Source organism: Odocoileus virginianus, chromosome 12 (assembly GCF_023699985.2).
Source record: "Odocoileus virginianus isolate 20LAN1187 ecotype Illinois chromosome 12, Ovbor_1.2, whole genome shotgun sequence".
Lineage (NCBI taxonomy): Eukaryota > Metazoa > Chordata > Mammalia > Artiodactyla > Cervidae > Odocoileus > Odocoileus virginianus.
Genome location: NC_069685.1, coordinates 42053989 through 42072290, shown reverse-complemented (window position 1 = coordinate 42072290; position 18302 = coordinate 42053989). Strand labels below are relative to the sequence as shown.

The 18302-nt window shown below is 43.8% G+C and overlaps 1 protein-coding gene across 5 annotated transcripts in view; it reads left to right on the top strand.

Annotated features, from left to right (window-relative positions):
• Positions 1-18302, top strand: part of SFSWAP (splicing factor SWAP) — an 80260-nt gene that overhangs the window by 61223 nt on the left and 735 nt on the right. For 3 of the 5 annotated variants that reach the window (XM_070475039.1, XM_070475037.1, XM_070475040.1), the window contains 3 exons: positions 3927-4082; positions 5274-5399; positions 16724-16879. In XM_070475039.1, the coding sequence (XP_070331140.1) occupies positions 3927-4082; positions 5274-5399; positions 16724-16879 (438 nt within the window). Of the gene's footprint in view, positions 1-3926; positions 4083-5273; positions 5400-16723; positions 16880-18302 lie in introns of those variants that run through there. The other 2 variants (XM_020905675.2, XM_070475038.1) reach the window with 2 other exon arrangements.

The window sequence follows — 18302 nt, the reverse complement described above, 5'->3', positions numbered from 1 at the left end:
AGGAGGTTCAGAAAAGCAAGTTTCTAGTTTTAAAACTTACCTCATGCCTTCTGATTTCTTACTGAATGTCATCTAGCACAGCACTTGTACTAATCTACTTCTTCTACAATTGATGTTCTTTTCTTTCCTTTCCATGGGAAAAATGCAGATGGCCCTATACTTTTTATTTTTTATGTTTTAAAAAACAGTACTTGTATGCACATTAGCCTTTCTTGAATATACCCTAAAACAACATGCTTCCCAATTTTTACCTAGACCAGATCTTCACGGCTTGATAAGTATTTGCTCTTGTCTACAATGAAATTAGGTTTACCTCCATAATAAATAAATTTGATCTTCAGCTCTGCATTTTTTGCTTGTTCTTTAGAAGTTCTGTCCCTTGTCTCTCCCTCTCTCTCTCTCACACACACACATTGTTGTTTAATTAAATGAATGACTTTGCTGACATATTTCCAATTTTTGAAAGTCCCGAGGAACTTGTATGTATATATCAAAACTAGGATTTCTTATTTGAAAAAATTTCTTATGATATAGTGGAAGTAAATAAATAGGCCTGTACAAGCCCTATAAATAATAACCATACCCAGTAAAATCCTTCCTAGATTTCATTTATTTCAGGGCTCAAAGAGAAGAAAGTATAATCTACTCCTAAATCCGGTTCTGAGGGCCTGATAATGCTCAGGGCTCCTTAGATCACTTCTTATGTAAGAAATGAGTTGGTTTTCATGGTGCATGCTTAGTACAGACAGTAGGTGCAGGTGTCTAGTTCTTACCTGAACCCATCTGGTCAGACATAATGGCCACAGACTTTTCCCCAGGTTGGTCTGTTCAGAACTAGAAGTGTTCATGAAACACTTGGAATTTCAACTTTCTAGGATTTCTATGGTTTTTATTGACTATCTATAGTAGAGTAAGTCATTATGTATATCATGTTAGTATTTTTTAAATAGCTTTTATTTTAGAATAGACTTACATATTTTATGTACAAATGTATTTTGTATTTTCATATATTCAGTGCTGACAAGTGCAAGAAGCAAAATCCTAATCCTTAGTGTATATTTTCAGTTAAAGAAGAATTAAGATTAAAACATTGTTAATATGAGTTCTGTGATGGCAGGCTGACAATTTTACCTTAATTTAACCAACAGAGTATTTTATGTGTAAAGAGAGCTGAGTATTTTCATAATTCTCAAACTTTTAAAAAATTCTCAGTAATATCTATGGAAAAGGAAATGGCAACCCACTCCAGTATTCTTGCCTGGAGAATTCCATTGACAAAAGAGCCTGACAGGCTATAGTCCATGGGGTCCCAAAGAGTCGGACATAACTAAGCAACTAAGACACACACACACACACACAGTAGTAGCTATGTGATGCTGTTAGTTAATTTTAGTTAAATCAGATGACTTAAGTTCACTAAATAAGTCACATCTTTGGTGTTTGATTTTACAGCTTAAAGTATCAAGGCAAAGTGCAACTTTATTATAAATTGTTTTTTTTTAAGACAAAACCTTCAAAGTATTTGTCCAGGAAGTTTTGCCTTGAAAGCTTGTATGTGACAGTGATGCTCCTTGAAATCAGACCACCTCTGAGCTCAGGCGCTGAAGTGGGTTGCAGGTCTGGCTGGATGTATGGAGGAGACCAGCTGTCCTGTGGTTGGTCTCTGGGTACCAGGGACATAAGTCAGGACAGGATAGGTAGGATCCTGCCTCAGCTCTTATTTCTGAGAAGAGTGAGTTTTATTTGATAAAACTGTTATCTTTTTCTAAGCTGGTTATAGACCTGCTTTCTTAATCCAAGCTCACATTAATAATTTCTAAGGACCCAAATGAATTTTGAATGCAGCAGTTATGAAATGAGAGAGGTTGGTGTTCTTGGTAATATGAATTGTTTGAAATGTAAAAGAAAAAAATTAAATTTTAACCAAAATATTGAAGTTGCTAATGATAATGATAAATAATCTTAATTATTTCTTTAACTGTCTTTTCAGATAGAATAACCCATTACAGACATAATGTCTACATAGGATATATCAGACTTGTTTCTTGGGCCTGACACAGTTTAATCGATTGTTTTAAAAAGACTACTGCCAGCTTCAAGTAAAATGACTTTTGTTAATATTTCTGCTTGGGGTAGTATGCTACAGTTGAAATATATTTTCTTTTGTATATTAAATTACTAAAGTCCTATGTAAAATGTAGAAATTTAAGATTAAAAAGCTTTACTATCATAAGTAATTTTTATGTTAATGTATTAATGCTTGTGTGGTTGAAGTCCCATTTATCAAATATGTCTAAATTATTGATGACTCTGGCTCTCCAAAGGTGAATTAGTCATAGAAAAATCTTTAGTTTTGGAAATCAGTCTGTTGCTTCTCAGAAAGCACAGTGATTACCGCAAGGCAGTATTTAGTGTCTTTTAAATCAACATTGATTAAAGTATAAGACTTCTTTCTCTGTTGTTTTCTGCTTTTATATCGCATTAGGTTTTATATCTTAATGGGATAAAGATGTACTCATGCAATTTACTGCCTAAAATTAAAATCCAGTTTTACCAGTTTAGGTATTTTAAAACTAAACTCAATGAGACTAAAGCTTGAAATTCAGTTTATTTGTAAAGCTTTTAATAAGATCGCCTGTGGTGTCATTTCATTGGTTAGTTTGTGTCTAAGGGGGTTTCTAGGTAGAACTCTGCACCCCCACGTTTTGGGGTGCTCTCTGTGGAGGATAATGGGCCCTTGTGTCACTTCCTGAAGTAAAGTTCCCTCAGGGCTTTTCACTCAAGGAAAGGCTGGAGGTTAATGTGGCTTTTATAACAGTTATATTTAATGTTCAAAAAGAACTCAGATGGGCAAAATTGGGGTCATATTTTAGTTTGAAATTTGTAATTCCTTACTTCTTCCCCCTGGTAAACTGCATATCTAGTCAGTGAGTGAGTGGCTCATCTCCTGACCCTGATCTCTAAAGGAACGTGGGCACTGACGTTCCCGCGAGGAGACAGCGCACATGCTGGTTTCCCGGAAGTGAGTCGTAACCCCAGACAGAGCCTCAGCCATTGATAGCAGTGCTGGGGAGGAAAGCTGTGGGAGACACTGGCCCCTCGGGAGAGGAGGAAGGATTTGTGAGTGAAGTTGGGTCCACAGTTCAAAAGTGAAAAGAACTAAAACCTGGGGTCCTCTTGGTTGTTCAAGCCAGTTGGTACCAGATCCTTGCTGCCAGGGCACCAGTGAACTTGTTCGGTTCCACGAGGACCTGTGAGTAGTCAAGTAACAGGAGTGAAGAAGTGGGTCACAGAAGTGGTTAAACGCTGGTAGAAGAAGCTATTTATAAATATCTCATCGTTCAGGCAAAAGATTTCCTTATGCTTTTATTCGACAGCAAACCATTATGATTATTTAAGAAAAAAATATCCAAGTTGCATCATGCTTGAAGTTTTTTGAATTCAGACTATTTATCTCCATAAGGCCTCTGGTCACGTTATACAGATGATTTACGTAAAGAATGGAATTCCTGTTTCTTGCACTGTGTCGTGGTAACAATATTAAGAGCCTACTTAATAGAATAAAAGCATTAGAGCTTCTTTAATCATAATAAAACCCAAGTATTATCTGGCATAGCTCACGGCCCTTAATTCTGAGTTGGGCTTTTTTCCCAGATGACTTGAAATCTACTGGTAACAGCCACTTCACTTTAAAGAAATCTAATACTCATAGCCACTGCTAAATGGTATTGTATTTCAAAGTTACAAATTTGCAGACATTAAAAACTAATCCATTGTCCTGATTATTGAGTTTATTGCAGAATTCTGCGTCTGAGCGTTCCATAGGTGCTATAGTTTTGATTAAGCAGAGCCCTTTTTTCAGGGTTCTAGTATGCCCAGCTCAGCACATTTTATCTGAATGTGAAGTGTGTACCTCCGTATCACAGACCCACAGCCTCCCCAGGGACGCTGAGCGCGGAGCCTTGTCAGAGCAGCTCGGCAGTGGCAGCAGCAGCAGAGCGGGCCAGTTATCAGGCAGCCTCGACCACGAGCAGATTTGACTCCTGGAGCTCTTTTGAGGGGAAACCTGGTAAAATGTCAAGGTGTCTGACTGACCTCACCTTTGTAATCTGTTACTTAAATCTTAGGCAAGGTCTGGAAAATCAAAACCGCTGTATAAGCTGAGAAGCAGTTGTGTGGGAGGAGCCCCAGAGTCCAGGGGAGTTGATCCCAGAGCAGGTTCATTCTGTGGTTGTGGTGTTTTTTCAGGAATGACTCAGGGTTTTCTCCATGACACAGAGGGTGGAATGTGATTACAGGCTGATCTTTGCAACAACCATTTGTGTTGTTTGGGAGTTTGGTTGTAACTGGAATGATTCAGTGTAGAATTTTTTTAGATGACAAAAATCAAAACATCTCTTCTTTACATTGATTTTGACTGTGTTGTCATAGAAACAGAACAGAAATAAATTGTTTTGGGGTTCTGGGGTTTTTTTTTGTTTGTTTGTTTGTTTTTTGCTCAGATATCTGGTTATTTCAGATTTCCCAAAAGAGTCCTAAACCCATTATTAAAGGTCTCTTCTTAAGGACCTGACCCCACAGGTGAGGGTCTGGAGTTGGAGTTCTGCGTGCTGGTGTCTGTGGGACACTGCATGAATAGAATAGTGCTTTTTTAGGCACAGGAAAGGGAAGAGTAAAACATTAGAAATCTCAGAAACAAATGATTTAGCCAAAATTTTCACAGGAATGGCATGGTCTGAATTGGATTGAAGGTTTAGGCTTCCTGCCAGCGGGCCTGCAGCCCGTTCTTCATGCTAAGCACCCATAAGATGAATGCATACAAGAGAAATTTCCAAGTCACCTTCCAACTTTATTCTGTTTAGTTTCTTCCTCTTGCCAGTGTTCAGAGCAAGTAGAAAAACTCGCTAGTGTCTCAGTGCCTTTCCTTCCCTAGTTTTGATAGAGTATCAGTGAGCTGAACATTTTTAGGGCGAAGGCAAGAGGGAGGAAAAGCGGCAGCAGGCCCCGTCCACCAAGACGCGCAGGGAGACGCCCGCTGGGGGAGCAGCAGCGCGTGGCTACAGCCTCAGCTTGAGCTGTGCCCCGGTTAGAAGCTCAGCATTGGCGTGGCAGGCGCTCTGCCTCTGAGCCTGGATCCCGTTCTGGGTCAGCAGAGTAGGGAGGCTGGGGGCGGGCCTCAGAGGACAGGCCAGGGCTGGCCGCCACCTCAGTGGTGGAGGCGCTCCCCCGCTGCCACGCACACAGGGCTGAGACGCCTGCCTTCCTCTGCCCAGGTCCCGGTCCCGGTCCCCTCGGAGACGAGCGCACTCCCCCGAGAGACGGCGGGAGGACAGGAGCGTCCCCACTGCCTACCGGATGAGCAACAGCCCCGGAGTCAGCAGGAAGCGGACCCGGTCCAGGTAGGTAACCGAGCTTTCACGGACGTGGGACCTGCCCTGGGAGGTGGGGCTTCCGCATCCCCAGCACAGAGCTGTCGGGAACCAGGGGAGCAGCTACTTTGGCTGATCCTGAGCCGTCCTGGCAGCGTTTCCACTGCTCTGGAGCTCTCAGGCAGAGGGGAGCTTGCTGTGCTAGAGCCAGGGACCGTCTGTCTTTGCAGTGGGTCGTGGGGCCTCCATTTTCCCCCTGTCTAGCTGCCCCTGTGGACCCCCCACACACAGCACCTCATCCTCTACCTGTAGAGAAGGGAAAGGATGGTAGGGATGAGTCACAAGGAAAATCAGAAGTTAAAGTCTCAGGTGGGTCCCTGCTGCTCAGGTGGCCAGGCCCCAGCTTCGGCTCCCAGGAGTGAGCCTGAGAGCAGGGATGGGGTCTGTCCTCTGACCCCTTGACCACTAGGACAGACCTGTCTGTTGAGAAGGGTGAGGGAGCCAGGTTCCCACATCACAGCCACCCCTGGCCTGGGCCTCTAACACTCAGCAAGCCAGGGCCCCCACTCACGCTCCCAGGGAGAGAGCTCCAGGGCTGACCTCTGCCACCAGAGGCCCCGGCACCGCCACTGACTTGAGAAGACCCAGAACCCAAGCCAGGAGCAGGGCCGGTGGCTGGTGGACCGGTGGACGTTTCCCTCAGCTGAGCGTTGCCATCTGTGGAGACCATCCCGTCCAATGTGGGTGATGCCACCTGAGTCACTTGGCTTCTGTATTTCCATTTGCCCCAGAAGTGAGGCTTGTTGTTTGTGCCTTGGCTCTGGAGTTAAACAGGTCCTAGCTATTGTAGGTGGACAGGAGTATTGTTGTCCCGGTGACTGAGGTGTCCAGAAACAGGCAGGATGCCATTGTTGCCCATCGTAGTCTCAGATTTCATGAGGCTATGCTGCTCAGTGTGTGTGTGTGTGTGTCAGGACGTCTGGAGTTCCAGAACCTTCTGGAGCCTTCCAGAGGACAGATCTGAATTTCAGGTGTCTGCCGTTCTTAGGCAAATGAACCCAGTCATCACCCAAACCTGCCTCAGAGAGGTCCCTCCATCAGCACTGCCCTTAACAGGAAGAGTTCTAAAAGGCATTGCTAGCCAAATAATGTTCCTGCAGTCTGGCTAGTTATGTGATTGTTCCATTAAATGATAAAATGTCATCTCATTTTCTTAAAACAGAAAAATCAGAAAGGAGCTGTGAAGCTAATATATTTCAGCAAAGGCTTCATGTACAGACTCATACTGTCTGTTTATAAATTTCATTTTGTGCCTTAGAAATCCCTCACTAAGCATACGTGACTGTTCCAGGATAACATGATGAAAAGTGAAGTCCATTTTAAAAATTATTCCTTATGCAAGTAATTGACATTTGAAATTTATCATCACCCTTGGTATACGTAAAGGGCATGGTCTAAAATTAATTCCTTGTAGCCGAAAATCTCTCCTAACAGAAGAGTTCTTGCTTTACCCTCAAATTAGCCCTTGCATTAAAAGAGCTATCACTGGAGACTGTTGTAATTATATTAGGATTCATCAGAGCTTGTGTTATCATTGGAACTTTAAGTCAGACAAAAGAAGTTAAGATTCAGCCCACTGCAGGGCCCAGCTGCCCTGCCCTGGTGGATGGGATTAAGCCTGTGACCTGACTCTGAGGGGTTGTGGGCAGTGGTGGATTCAGGGGGAACCCAGAAGAGTTGAACATGTGCATGATTACTGGCCGATTTCATGGTGGTGATTAGAAACTCAGTTGTCTCTCAGTTCACTTCAGTCACTCAGTCATGTCTGACTCGTTGCAACCCCATGAACTGTAGCACACCGGGCTTCCCTGTCCATCACCAACTCCTGGACCTTGCTAAAACTCATGTCCATTGAGTCAGTGATGCGATCCAACCATCTCATCCTCTGTCGTCCCCTTCTCCTGCCTTCAATCTTTCCCAGCATCAGGGTCTTTTCCAATGAGTCAGTTCTTCGCATCAGGTGGCCAAAGTATTGGAGCTTCAGCATCAATCTTTTCAATGAATATTCAGAACTGATTTCCTTTAGGATGGACTGGTTTGATCTCCTTGCAGTCCAAGGAACTCTCAAGAGTCTTCTCCAACACCACAGTTCAAAAGCATCAATTCTTCGGCACTCAGCTTTCTTTATAGTCTAACTCTCACATCCATACATGACTACTGGAAAAACCATAGCTTTGACTAGACAGACCTTTGTCAGCAAAGTAATGTCTCTGCTTTTTAATACGCTGTCTAGATTTGTCAGCACCTCATGGCAAATAGATGGGGAAACAATGGAAACTGACAGGCTTTCTTTTCTTGGGCTCCAGAATCACTGCAGATGGTGACTGCAGCCATGAAATTAAAAGACCCTTGCTCCTTAGAAGAAAAGCTATGACAAACCTAGAGTTGTCTCTAGGTCCAGAATATGTTTTTTTAGCAGGCAAGTTGTATCAACCCAACAGTCAGGCTCTTCCCTCTGTCTTTCTACTCAGAGTAGTAGCTGCTGGGGCGGGGATGGGGATCTCTGCTTTAGCACAGCAGCAGGTAACTAATTATGCACCAAGTCAGGGTGACTAATCCCATCAGGTCCCCCAACTGAGGGGAAAGTGCCTCCTCCCATATTTGAAGGATCATTCCTACAAGCTGATCATTGAATGCTTCTTTCACTGACTTCTTTTTTTTTGGAAAAATTTTAACTTACTAGAAAGTTTTGAATTTACTTAGAAATAGTACAGTGAACACCCATCTGCATGTAGCTTGTAGCTCGATTCACTGTTAACGTTTTTCCCACATTTGCTTTCCTCTCTCTTCCTCTCCCTCCTTCCCACCTTTCTGTGTGTGTATTTCATGACTTACACAAGTCCAGGCCAGTCCAGGGCATTGAAGACTCCACACTCTGGGTTTGTCTTACTTTGTCCTCTTGGCTGTGGTGCTGTTAAGTATCTGAGGCAAGAATACTGTATACTGTGTAAATGATGCTGTGTAACTTCCCATGGTATCACACAGATGCTCGAGTGTCCCTTTGTCCCATTACCAGTGACTCTGAGTTTGATCACTTGGTTAAGGTTGCACTTGCTTTGTGTCTTTTTCTCTTTGAACTGGCAGGTAATCTGTGGGTGGCACTGCACAGTGTGAATGTCTGTTGCCAGCAGCTTTCTCCTCATTTCTTCTCTAGACACCCCACCCTTTGTTTATTATCACTGTGGATTTTGGGTTTGGAGAATTTGTTTTATATTGGTTGTATGATAATCCATTGTCATTATATTCCATTTGATGGTGACATTGTCTCACATTTGGCCCCACTGTTCCTTGAGCACTTTGTCACTTTTGGCCCAAGATACTCTAGATTTAGCTGGTGCTTCCCCTGCCTCGGACCTGGGGTCAGTCATTTCTCCTAGGAATCATGGTTCCTTTTAGTGAGTGTTTAGAAATCTAAATCTGGACAGAGTGAGTATTTTTTATGAAGTAAAATTCATGAAAATGTTTAGCCAAGTCATAATACCATATACTCCAACAGGGAGTCCCAGTTACTTTATGACAGTAAATAGTGATTGACTGGGGAAGGGGTGGTTAGCATTGAATTCCTACAGCTCAGAGCTGCACTGAGCATATCAGTGAATGTTTATCAAGTGAGTGAACGGGAATATACTGCTATTCTATGGTTCTTACATCAGACGTGAAGTGTTATTAATTCATTGTAGACTATGGCTGTCAAAGGTTGCGTATTCCCTAGAGCAACCAATTAAGAAAGGCTAAAAATCTAATAGAGACTGTTAAAGAGAACATTAAAAAATGCTTTATTAATGCAAAAGAAAGAAGAAAAGTGGGTAGGGGAAGGGAAAAGAACAAATAGACAACTAGAAGGCAAAAGGGATTGTTAATACCATCTGTACAAATAATTACATTAAATGTAAGTAGACTAAAAGCTCTAGTTAAAAGGCAGAAATTTAGACTACATTAAAGTGCAAAACCTAATACTAAGCTGCTTTTAAGAGACACTTTAAATACACAAATACTTTGATATCTAAAAGACTGAAAAAAGATACACCATACAGGGCTAGTAAGAAGAAAGGTGATATGGCTGTTTTAATAGGAGACCACATAGACTTGAAGCAATGGTGCTAGAAATAAAGAAGCCCTTTTCATAATGATGTAGGGATCAGTTCTTCATGAGCACATAATGTTTTAAATGTGAGCATTGAATAAAAGCTTTAAAATACTTGAAACAGAAACTGAAAGAATTAAAGGGGAAAAAGGCAGGCAGTATAACAGTACAGATGCAGCAAATGTAAACAGCACCATTAACCACCTGACACTATGCCCTGCAGTGAAGCGTGTACACTCTCATGACGTGCGTGTGGGTCAGTCACCAAGCTAGACCATTCTCTGTACCACTGAATTAGTGCCAGTACGTTCAGATAACACAGAGTGTGTCTTCCTACCACATGACTAAGTGTGCATGCATGCTAAGTTGCTCAGTCATGTCCAACTTTGTGCAACCCCACAGACTGCAGCCCACCAGGCTCCTCTGTCCATGGGATTCTCTAGCCAAGAATACTGGATTGGGTTTCCATGTCCTCCTTCAGGGGATCTTCCCAACCCAGGGATCAAACCTGAGTCTCTTATGTCCCTGCATTGGCAGGCGAGTTCCTTACTACTAGCACCATCTAGGAAGGCCGACTTTAAGTATAAAAATCTGTTAAAGGATATCGGGAAAGATCCCAAATATTTGAAAATTAACATATTTGAAAATTACCCATAGGTCAAAAAGAAATCACAAGAGAAAGCAGAAAATAGTTTGAAATGAATAATAATGAAAATGTAACACTCAAGTCTGTGGGGTGCAATTGTGCTCAGAAAGAAGTTACTAGCTTTAAGTGTTTATATTAAAAAAAAGAGCAAAGTCTAAAAACTGTGATCTAATCTTCTATCTTAAGCTAGAAAAAAGAAGATCAAATTAAACCAAAAGTAAGTAGAAGCAAGGAAATAATAAAAGTAAGATCAGAAATCAACAAAACAGAACAGAAAACAGACTCACAGAGGAAAATAGTAAAACCACATGATGGTTCTTTGAAAATGGTTTTTTTAATTGGTTAATGTGTTTTTAGATTGATCAAGAATGAAAGACCCAATAGATATTAAAAGAATAATAAGGAAATAAATACCTTGCCAATAAACTTAACAATTTCGGTGAAATGGACAAATTTCCTTGAAAGAAACAAACTGCAAACGGACAACAGAAGAAGTGGAAAGTCTGAATAGCCCCATGTCTGCTAAAGGAATTTAATTTATAATTTAAAACTTTCCACAAAGCTCAGGCCCAGATGACTTTTATCAGTAGAGTCTAACAAACACTCAAGAAAAAGGGAACACCAGTTTTGTAGACACTTCAAAGGAAATAGAAGAGAGAACACTTCACTTCATGAGACCACCCTGAAGCAGATGGGCAGGTGTGTGCACATCTGTGTGGTATGGAATGTGTTTTGTCAGGGGGTGTAGATGTAGTCATGAACTAATATTCTCAGGAAAGTAAGTGCAAAAATTCTTAACAAAATGTTAGCTGATTTTAGTGTAGCAGTTTACTAGAAGGATAATACTAATACAGGACCAAATGGAATTTGTCTCAGAAGTGCAAAGTTCTTTAACATTCAAAAACCAGTCGTCATAATTCACATTGTTGACAAAATAAATGAAGAAAATCATATAATATCTCAATAGATGCAGAAAAAAGTATTTGACACATTGATCACCCATTCATTAAAAAGAAAAATGGGGGGGAAATATTTTTGGCAAAAGCAGGAATAGAAAGAAATCTTCTCCATCCGATTTTATTTTTTGCTGCACCCAGCAGCTTTTGGGAACTTAGTTCCCTTACCAGGGATTGAACCCTGGCCCTCAGCAGTGAAAAGGTGGTGTCCTAACCACTGGACCACCAGGGAATTCCTGAAGGGCATCTTTGAAAAACCTGCAACTAACATCATACTTCCCAGTGCCTTCCTCTGAGATTAGAGACAAGGCCAGGGTGTCTGCTATGTAATAGAATTCATAGCCATGACAGTAAGGCAAGAAAAAGAAATAGAAGGCATGAAGATTGCAAAGGAAAACGTACAACTGTGTCTCCTTACATAATTATGTAAAATCTTAAGGAACCTCTTATTTCTGTATACCATCATAAAACAATTTAAGAATGAAGTTAAAAGCAATACCATCCATAACAGTATCAGAAAAGCAAACTACTTATGGATTAATGTAAGGAAATGTGTAAAATCTCTTTACAATGAAAACCATAAACCATTTCAGAGAAAATGTTTAGGAAACTTAAAGAAATGGAGAGAAAGTCCATATTCATGGATTGGAAGGCTCGGTATCAGTCAGATGCTCTTCTCCACAAATTGATCTGTAATACAGTCCCGATCAAAACTCTCATGGGCTTCTTGTAGGTGTTGGCAAACTGACTAGCAGTCAGAAAAACCTTGAGGACTTCCCTGCTGGTCCAGTGGTTGAGAGTCCTGCTGCCATTGCCAGAGTCACGGGTTCAATCCCTGGTCCAGGAAGATCCCACATGCCACAGAGCCACTAACCCCACGAGCCACATCTGCTGAAGCTCATGCCCTGGAGCCCGTGCTCCGCAACAAGAGAAGCCACAAGCCTGCTCCACAACTAGGGAGCAGCCCCTTCGCCGCAAGTAGAGAAAAGCCGCATGTAGCAACAAAGACCCGGCACAGCCAAAAACAAAAAGAAAATTAAAAAAAAAAAAAGAAAAAAACTTTGAAAGCTAAATTGGAAGACTTTTACTACTAATTCAAGACTTACTAGAAAGCTTCATCAATCAGACAGTATGTATTGTATACCTTTAAGAGGTAAAGAGCCAAAACATTACCATGAGGAAAGTCTTTTCAACAAAATTTGCTTGAATAACTGGATATCAAAATGGAAGAACAGTGACCTGTATCCCATATACCAAGTTTAACTGAAGATGTGTCACAGACCTAAATGTGAAAACTGAAACCATTCTTTTTTTTTCTTTTTTTTTTTAAGAAAAAAAGAATACGTTTAATGAAGTGACAGAGAATCTTGAGGATGTAGAAAATTCCACCATAAGAGGAAAAGGTTATAAATTTGACTTCATTGAAATTAAAAATTTCATTCAAAAGGCACAGTTAAGAAACTGCATTGACAGGCCCCAGATGGGGAGAAATATTTGCAGTGTGTATCTTTGACAAAGGCCTGTGTCAATACCAAAAAGACAACCCCATAGAAAAGGGGCAGACTGCTGGAAAAGACGTTTCATGACAGAACATATTTAAGGCCCTCGTCTCCATCAGTCTGGAAGGACATTGTTGTTGAGCTGTCAAGGAGAAAAACTACCATGGCTTCCAGTTCTCTGATGAGCGCTTGGATGCACAGCCTTCTGGTCAAGCATCTGCGACTTCATATTGCTGGAGCATTTACTGTGTGCCTGGGAATTGAGTTTTTCTCTTAAGTTTGCTGTGGGTGAATCAGGAAAGAAGGCATACGCAGTTTCCTACACAAATTGTGATTCCGTAAAAGATCTGGAGGAGATGAGGAAGGCTGGTGTCTTTCAGAGTGCAGTGGTTTTGGAATGTAAAAGAATTTCTTTGGGTTGAGTTCCGTGGTAGTTTGTCACTTAACCTGTGTTCCTGAAGTATGAACTGTGAATATCTGGGCTAAGGAATAGTTTTTTTTGATAAATAAACTAATAAATACTGTGTATAAGAAAAAGAATATATTTAAATAGCCAGTGAAGATAGCTTATGAAAAGATGCTTAGCTTCATTAGTCATTTATTAGGGAAATGCAGATTAAAACCACAATGCGGTACTCTTTACACTGACAGGAATAGCCGGAAATAAGCAAGCCCGGTATTACGTACTAAGTGTCGATAAGCGTGTGAGCAGCTGTCATCCTAAGCCGTAGCTGAGGGCGGGGGCAGGGTGGTCCAGCACTTGATAAACGGTTGGGCGGTTTCTCACAGAGTTACACATATACTGCTCCATGGCCCAACTCTGCTAGTCCCAGGTGACCACTCCCCATAACCATTTGCCCCCAAATGCCTACTTGATTCATAATTGCCAAAAGTTGGAAACAACTCAGGTATCGGTTAACAGGAGAAAGCCTAAACTGTATGAAGGCAGATTCATACAGTGTATAATCAAAATAGGAACCATTACAATCAACACGGTTTTTTGCCAATGAGAAATAAATTTGTTTCTTCCTGTAGCATGAAAATCTGTGCTTCGCGATTCAACCAACTCTTGGAAAGCAGTTTCTGCCTCCTGCGGGTTGCAGAAGCATTTTCCTACAAAAAGTTGTTGAGATGCTTGAAGAAGTGATAATTACTTGGCAAGAGGTCAGGTGAATATGGCAAATGAGGCAAAACTTCGTAGCCTAATTTGTTCAACTTTTGAAGCGTTGGTTACGCAATGTGCGGTTGGGTGTAGTGCAGATGAATTGGGCCCATTCTGTTGACCAATGTAGGTGTTGCAGTTTTCAGTGCGTCTCATTAATTTGCTGAGCATACTTCTCAGATGTAATGGTTTTCACCAGGATTCAAAAAGCTGTAGTGGATCAGACTAGCAGCAGACCACCAAACAGTGACTATGACCTTTTTTTAGTGCAGGTTTGGCTTTGAAAAGTGCTTTGGAGATTCTTCTTGGGCCAGCCACTGATCTGGTTGTCGCCACTTGTATAAAATCCACTTTTTGTGGCATGTCACAATCTGATCAAGAAATGGTTCATTGTTCTATACAATAAGGGAAGATGACACTTCAAAAGGACAATGTTTTTGACTTGGCAGTCAGCTCATGAGGCACCCACTTATCAAGCTTTTTCACCTTTCCACTTTGTGTCAAATGCCAGAAAACTGTAGAATGGTCGATGCTGAATCCGTTGGCAACTTCTCGGGTAGTTGTAAGAGGATCGGCTTCAGTGATTCTCTCAGTTGGTCATTGCCAGCTTCCAATGGCCGCCCACTACACTCCTTATCTTCAAGGCTCCCATCTCCTCTGCAAAACTTCTTGAACCACCACTACACTGTCCTTTTGTTAGCAGTTCCTGGGCTAAATGCATTGTCGATGTTGTGAGTTGTCTCTGATGCTTTATGACCCATTTGAACTCTAATAGAACTCTAATAAGAAAATCACTGGAATTTGCTGTTTATCGCACATCATTTCTAAAATAAATATAAACAGCAAGTAATAAGTCATTAGCAAAAAAAAAAAAAAAACATAAAACAAGAAATGTGTGTTAAAATGATGTATATAACAAAACTGCATTTATTTAAAATGTATTCCGGTGTCAAACAGCAAAGTTCAGCATTGCGAAAGCGCAATTACTTTTGCACCAACCTAATGCTAGAAATCAGAGCAGTGGGTCCTGTGAGGGAGGGGAAGGGGGTGCAGATGGCAGATCATCAGTGGAAGAACCTTCTGGATGATGGAATGTCCCTGATCTTGAGAGGTTTCTGGGTTTCACCATGTGTGCAACTTGCCAGAATCAACGAACAGCACTTCAGACCTTTGCATTTTGCTGGATGCAAACCACACCTCAATTTAAAATAATACTATTAATAATTAGATTACTTAATTCCTTAAGCAAACACTTGGAAAGTTTTGTTATGAGATCAAGTTGTAGTGATTTACAGGTCAGGATTGCTAACTTACCTTTATTTCATATCGGCAGCCACAGGAGCTTAGCTAGATTTGGGGTTGAAGTCAGTTCTTTTTTTTTTCCCCTGCTTCCTTTGAAATCCTAGGCATGTGTTTACAGACAAAAATTCACAAAACCTCTGCAGTATAGGAAGTAGGCCTGTGGTATTATGCACTTTCCACCTCTGTGCATCCAGCCCCAGGAGCAGCCTCTTTCTTGGCCACTTCTCTTCATCCAGGCCTGCACAGAGGCCACCTGCCCACAGCCCAGCTCACTGGGGGACACTTCCTGCAGCTGAAGTCACCAGGCTGCCACCACCTGGGGCCAGGCCCTAGTGCTGTGGTTGAGGCAGAGCCAAAAAGCTGTGCCCTACCAGGCGAGAGATCAGCTTGCCTCTCTGGCTCAGCCGTCTGCTACGCCAGGGGCCCACGGGAGCCGGACTGGGGCCTGGACCCAAGCACGAGCCCCCTCAAGTGCCCGGGGTGGCCCTGCCTGGACCCCACACTCTGCCACCAAGGCAGATAGGGGCACCAGGGAAATGCCCTACTGAGTGACAGATCGGGTGGCAGGTGAAATGGTGAGAGGACGTGAGGACAGACCCTGGGATGTCTGCAGGTTGGAGAGAGCCTGCAGGCTGCCTGAGTCCTGAGGAGCCGAGAGGAGTCTAATCTATGCAGGCGGTGACTGGGGTGTCTGTATTTAGAGCAATAAATATTTGCAGGGGTCACTACAGCACTGGGAGCCTGTCATCCACCCTCCAGCTGGCACCTTGCACAGTTTGGGCATCAGGCTTGTGAAATTACACGGTGACCTATGTCTGCAAAGAATCTCCCAGAAATGCTCGGTCACAAGCAAGAGGGTACGCTGCGGAGGCCCCTGTGCTGTGCGCCGGGGTGGGCTTCTCAAGGCCTGGCAACAGGTGGTCTTTCAGGAGAAGCCCAGAGGAGGGGCTCAGTGCCCGTCTGCACTTCCACGCTTTCACCATCTACACACGTTCCCTCTTTCTTGAGGTGTTTTAGGGGCATGGGCAGGAGGGTCACAGGGCAGGATGTAGCACGAGACCTTCGGGAAGCTCAGGGATCGTCTCCTCTGGGCAGGGGAGGGTCTGGAAGGGGGAGACGGAGCTGGGGGCGCGTTTCTGACGTGGAATTGCAGGCCGTGGTGACTCGGAGCATGTGGGCCACAGTCAGCGAGACTGGCTGTAGGGACCAGCGGAGCGCAGGCCGCCCCAGGGGGGCTGTCCGCCTCTGGCCAGAAGGACACGCTGAGCTTCTGTGCTCGCAGTGCTTGCTTTTAATGATTTTCCATTTCTGGCTGGAGATTCCCATTAAGTCAGCATAAATGAACAGGAGGCATAAGCAGCACTCAGTTGCTTATCTTGGGTGTTTAAATGCAGATAAAGTGCTGAGCATGTTGTAAACCCACAGGCATCTGACTTCAGGACTTCTGTCTCAAAGGTGGTCTACATTTCACTTCTTGCATGGCTTTTATATTGTTACACCCATCCCCGTTTCAAGTTACAGGTACATAGTTCTTAAAAAGAGTTAATGTGTTTAGAAGGGGGAAGTTGCCGAATTCTCCTGGAACACACCCAGCACTCCTTCAGAGCCATCGCCGTGCCTTTGTCTAACACCGCTTTCCTTCCAGGAGCCCCCACGAGAAGAAGAAGAAGAGACGCTCACGGTCACGGACCAAGTCCAAGGCCGGATCTCAGCCAGCCTCCCCGAGCAAGCAGCCCACGCGCCGCCACTCAGCCAGCATCTCTCCTGTGGAGAGCAGGGGCTCCAGCCAGGAGCGCTCCAGGTAGCTCTTCCCTGACCCACCCTGACCTCTGGGCCACGCAAGGGAGCTGAGAGGAGGCGGGCGCGCTGGCAAACCCCCGACCCCTGCTCCCACACCCTCCTGTGTGTCACTCAGGCTCAAAGTGAGCTGAAGGTGGACGCAGAGGTCAGAGAACCTAGGCCGCCTCCTGCACCCCACACCCTGGGCTGCCCCCCAGCTCCGCCGTGAGGCGGAGGGAACCTGGGAGCAGGTGTGGGGCCGCTGCCTCCCCTCCCAGACTTGGGCGCCGAGTCCTGGGGAAGCACCTGCCTCAGGTGTACTGTGGCAGCAGCCGTTCCCTGATGATGGTGCCTTTGTCCTCACACAGGCCGTGTGGGGTGGGAGTCGCCCCCTCTGCGGAGCCCCATGTGACCACGGGAAGAGAGCAGGCACAGGAGTGCACGGTTGACTGAGCCCCAGAACCCCTGTCAATCCACTGCTCACTCTAAGCCGGAGCAGACGGGGGTGAACCTTCCTGAGCACAAGGGCTGCAGGGCCATGGGAGTCCACACTGACCATCACAGTCTCCCCATGCCCACGAGGTGGCTCCCCAAGGACTGGCTGCCCTGGTGGTTGGGATGTATCTGCCAGACAATACCATTTCATAAAGCCGCCCCCACCCATCCACCCAGAAGGGTGCTGGGATCATGTTCCCTCCTGCTTGTAGACCCACTGTTTCCATGAGTGTGAATTTTGGCCCATCTCCCCCAAAACTGGCGGGTGAGTGGCAGAGACCGTAGCTCACTTGGGGTGAATCAAAAACTAAGCTGTGGCTTCTTCAAAGGTGAAACTGAGTACAGACTCCATCATCACTCGTGTGTCACGTCCATGCCCCCAAAAGTCCAAAAAATGGCCCGGAGGCACCCACTCAGGTTATGGTCAGGTTCTGGGAATGCATGCCAGCTCTCTGTGCTGTCCTCCTCTTCATCTTTTTTTAAATGTGTCTTATATGATGTTCACATGAAAATATCTTTTGAGTTAGATTCAGTTCAGTTCAATCGCTCAGTCGTGTCCGACTCTTTGCGACCCTATGAATCGCAGCACTCCAGGCCTCCCTGTCCATCACCAACTCCCAGAGTTTACTCAAACTCATGTCCATTGAGTCGGTGATGCCATCCAGCCATCTTATCCTCTGTCGTTCCCTTCTCCTCCTGCCCCCAATCCCTCCCAGCATCAGGGTCTTTTCCAATGAGTCAGCTCTTCCCATCAGGTGACCAAAGTATTGGAGTTTCAGCTTCAGCATCAGTCCTTCCAGTGAACACCCTGGACTGATCTCCTAGATTACATTTTATGAAATATTTCAAATTTCTGTTACATAAAATAGACAAGTAAAATACATCCATTTATAAGGTTGCTTGCTTTTTTTAAAGATACTGGAAACAAATTGGCTTGAAGTATTTTTAAG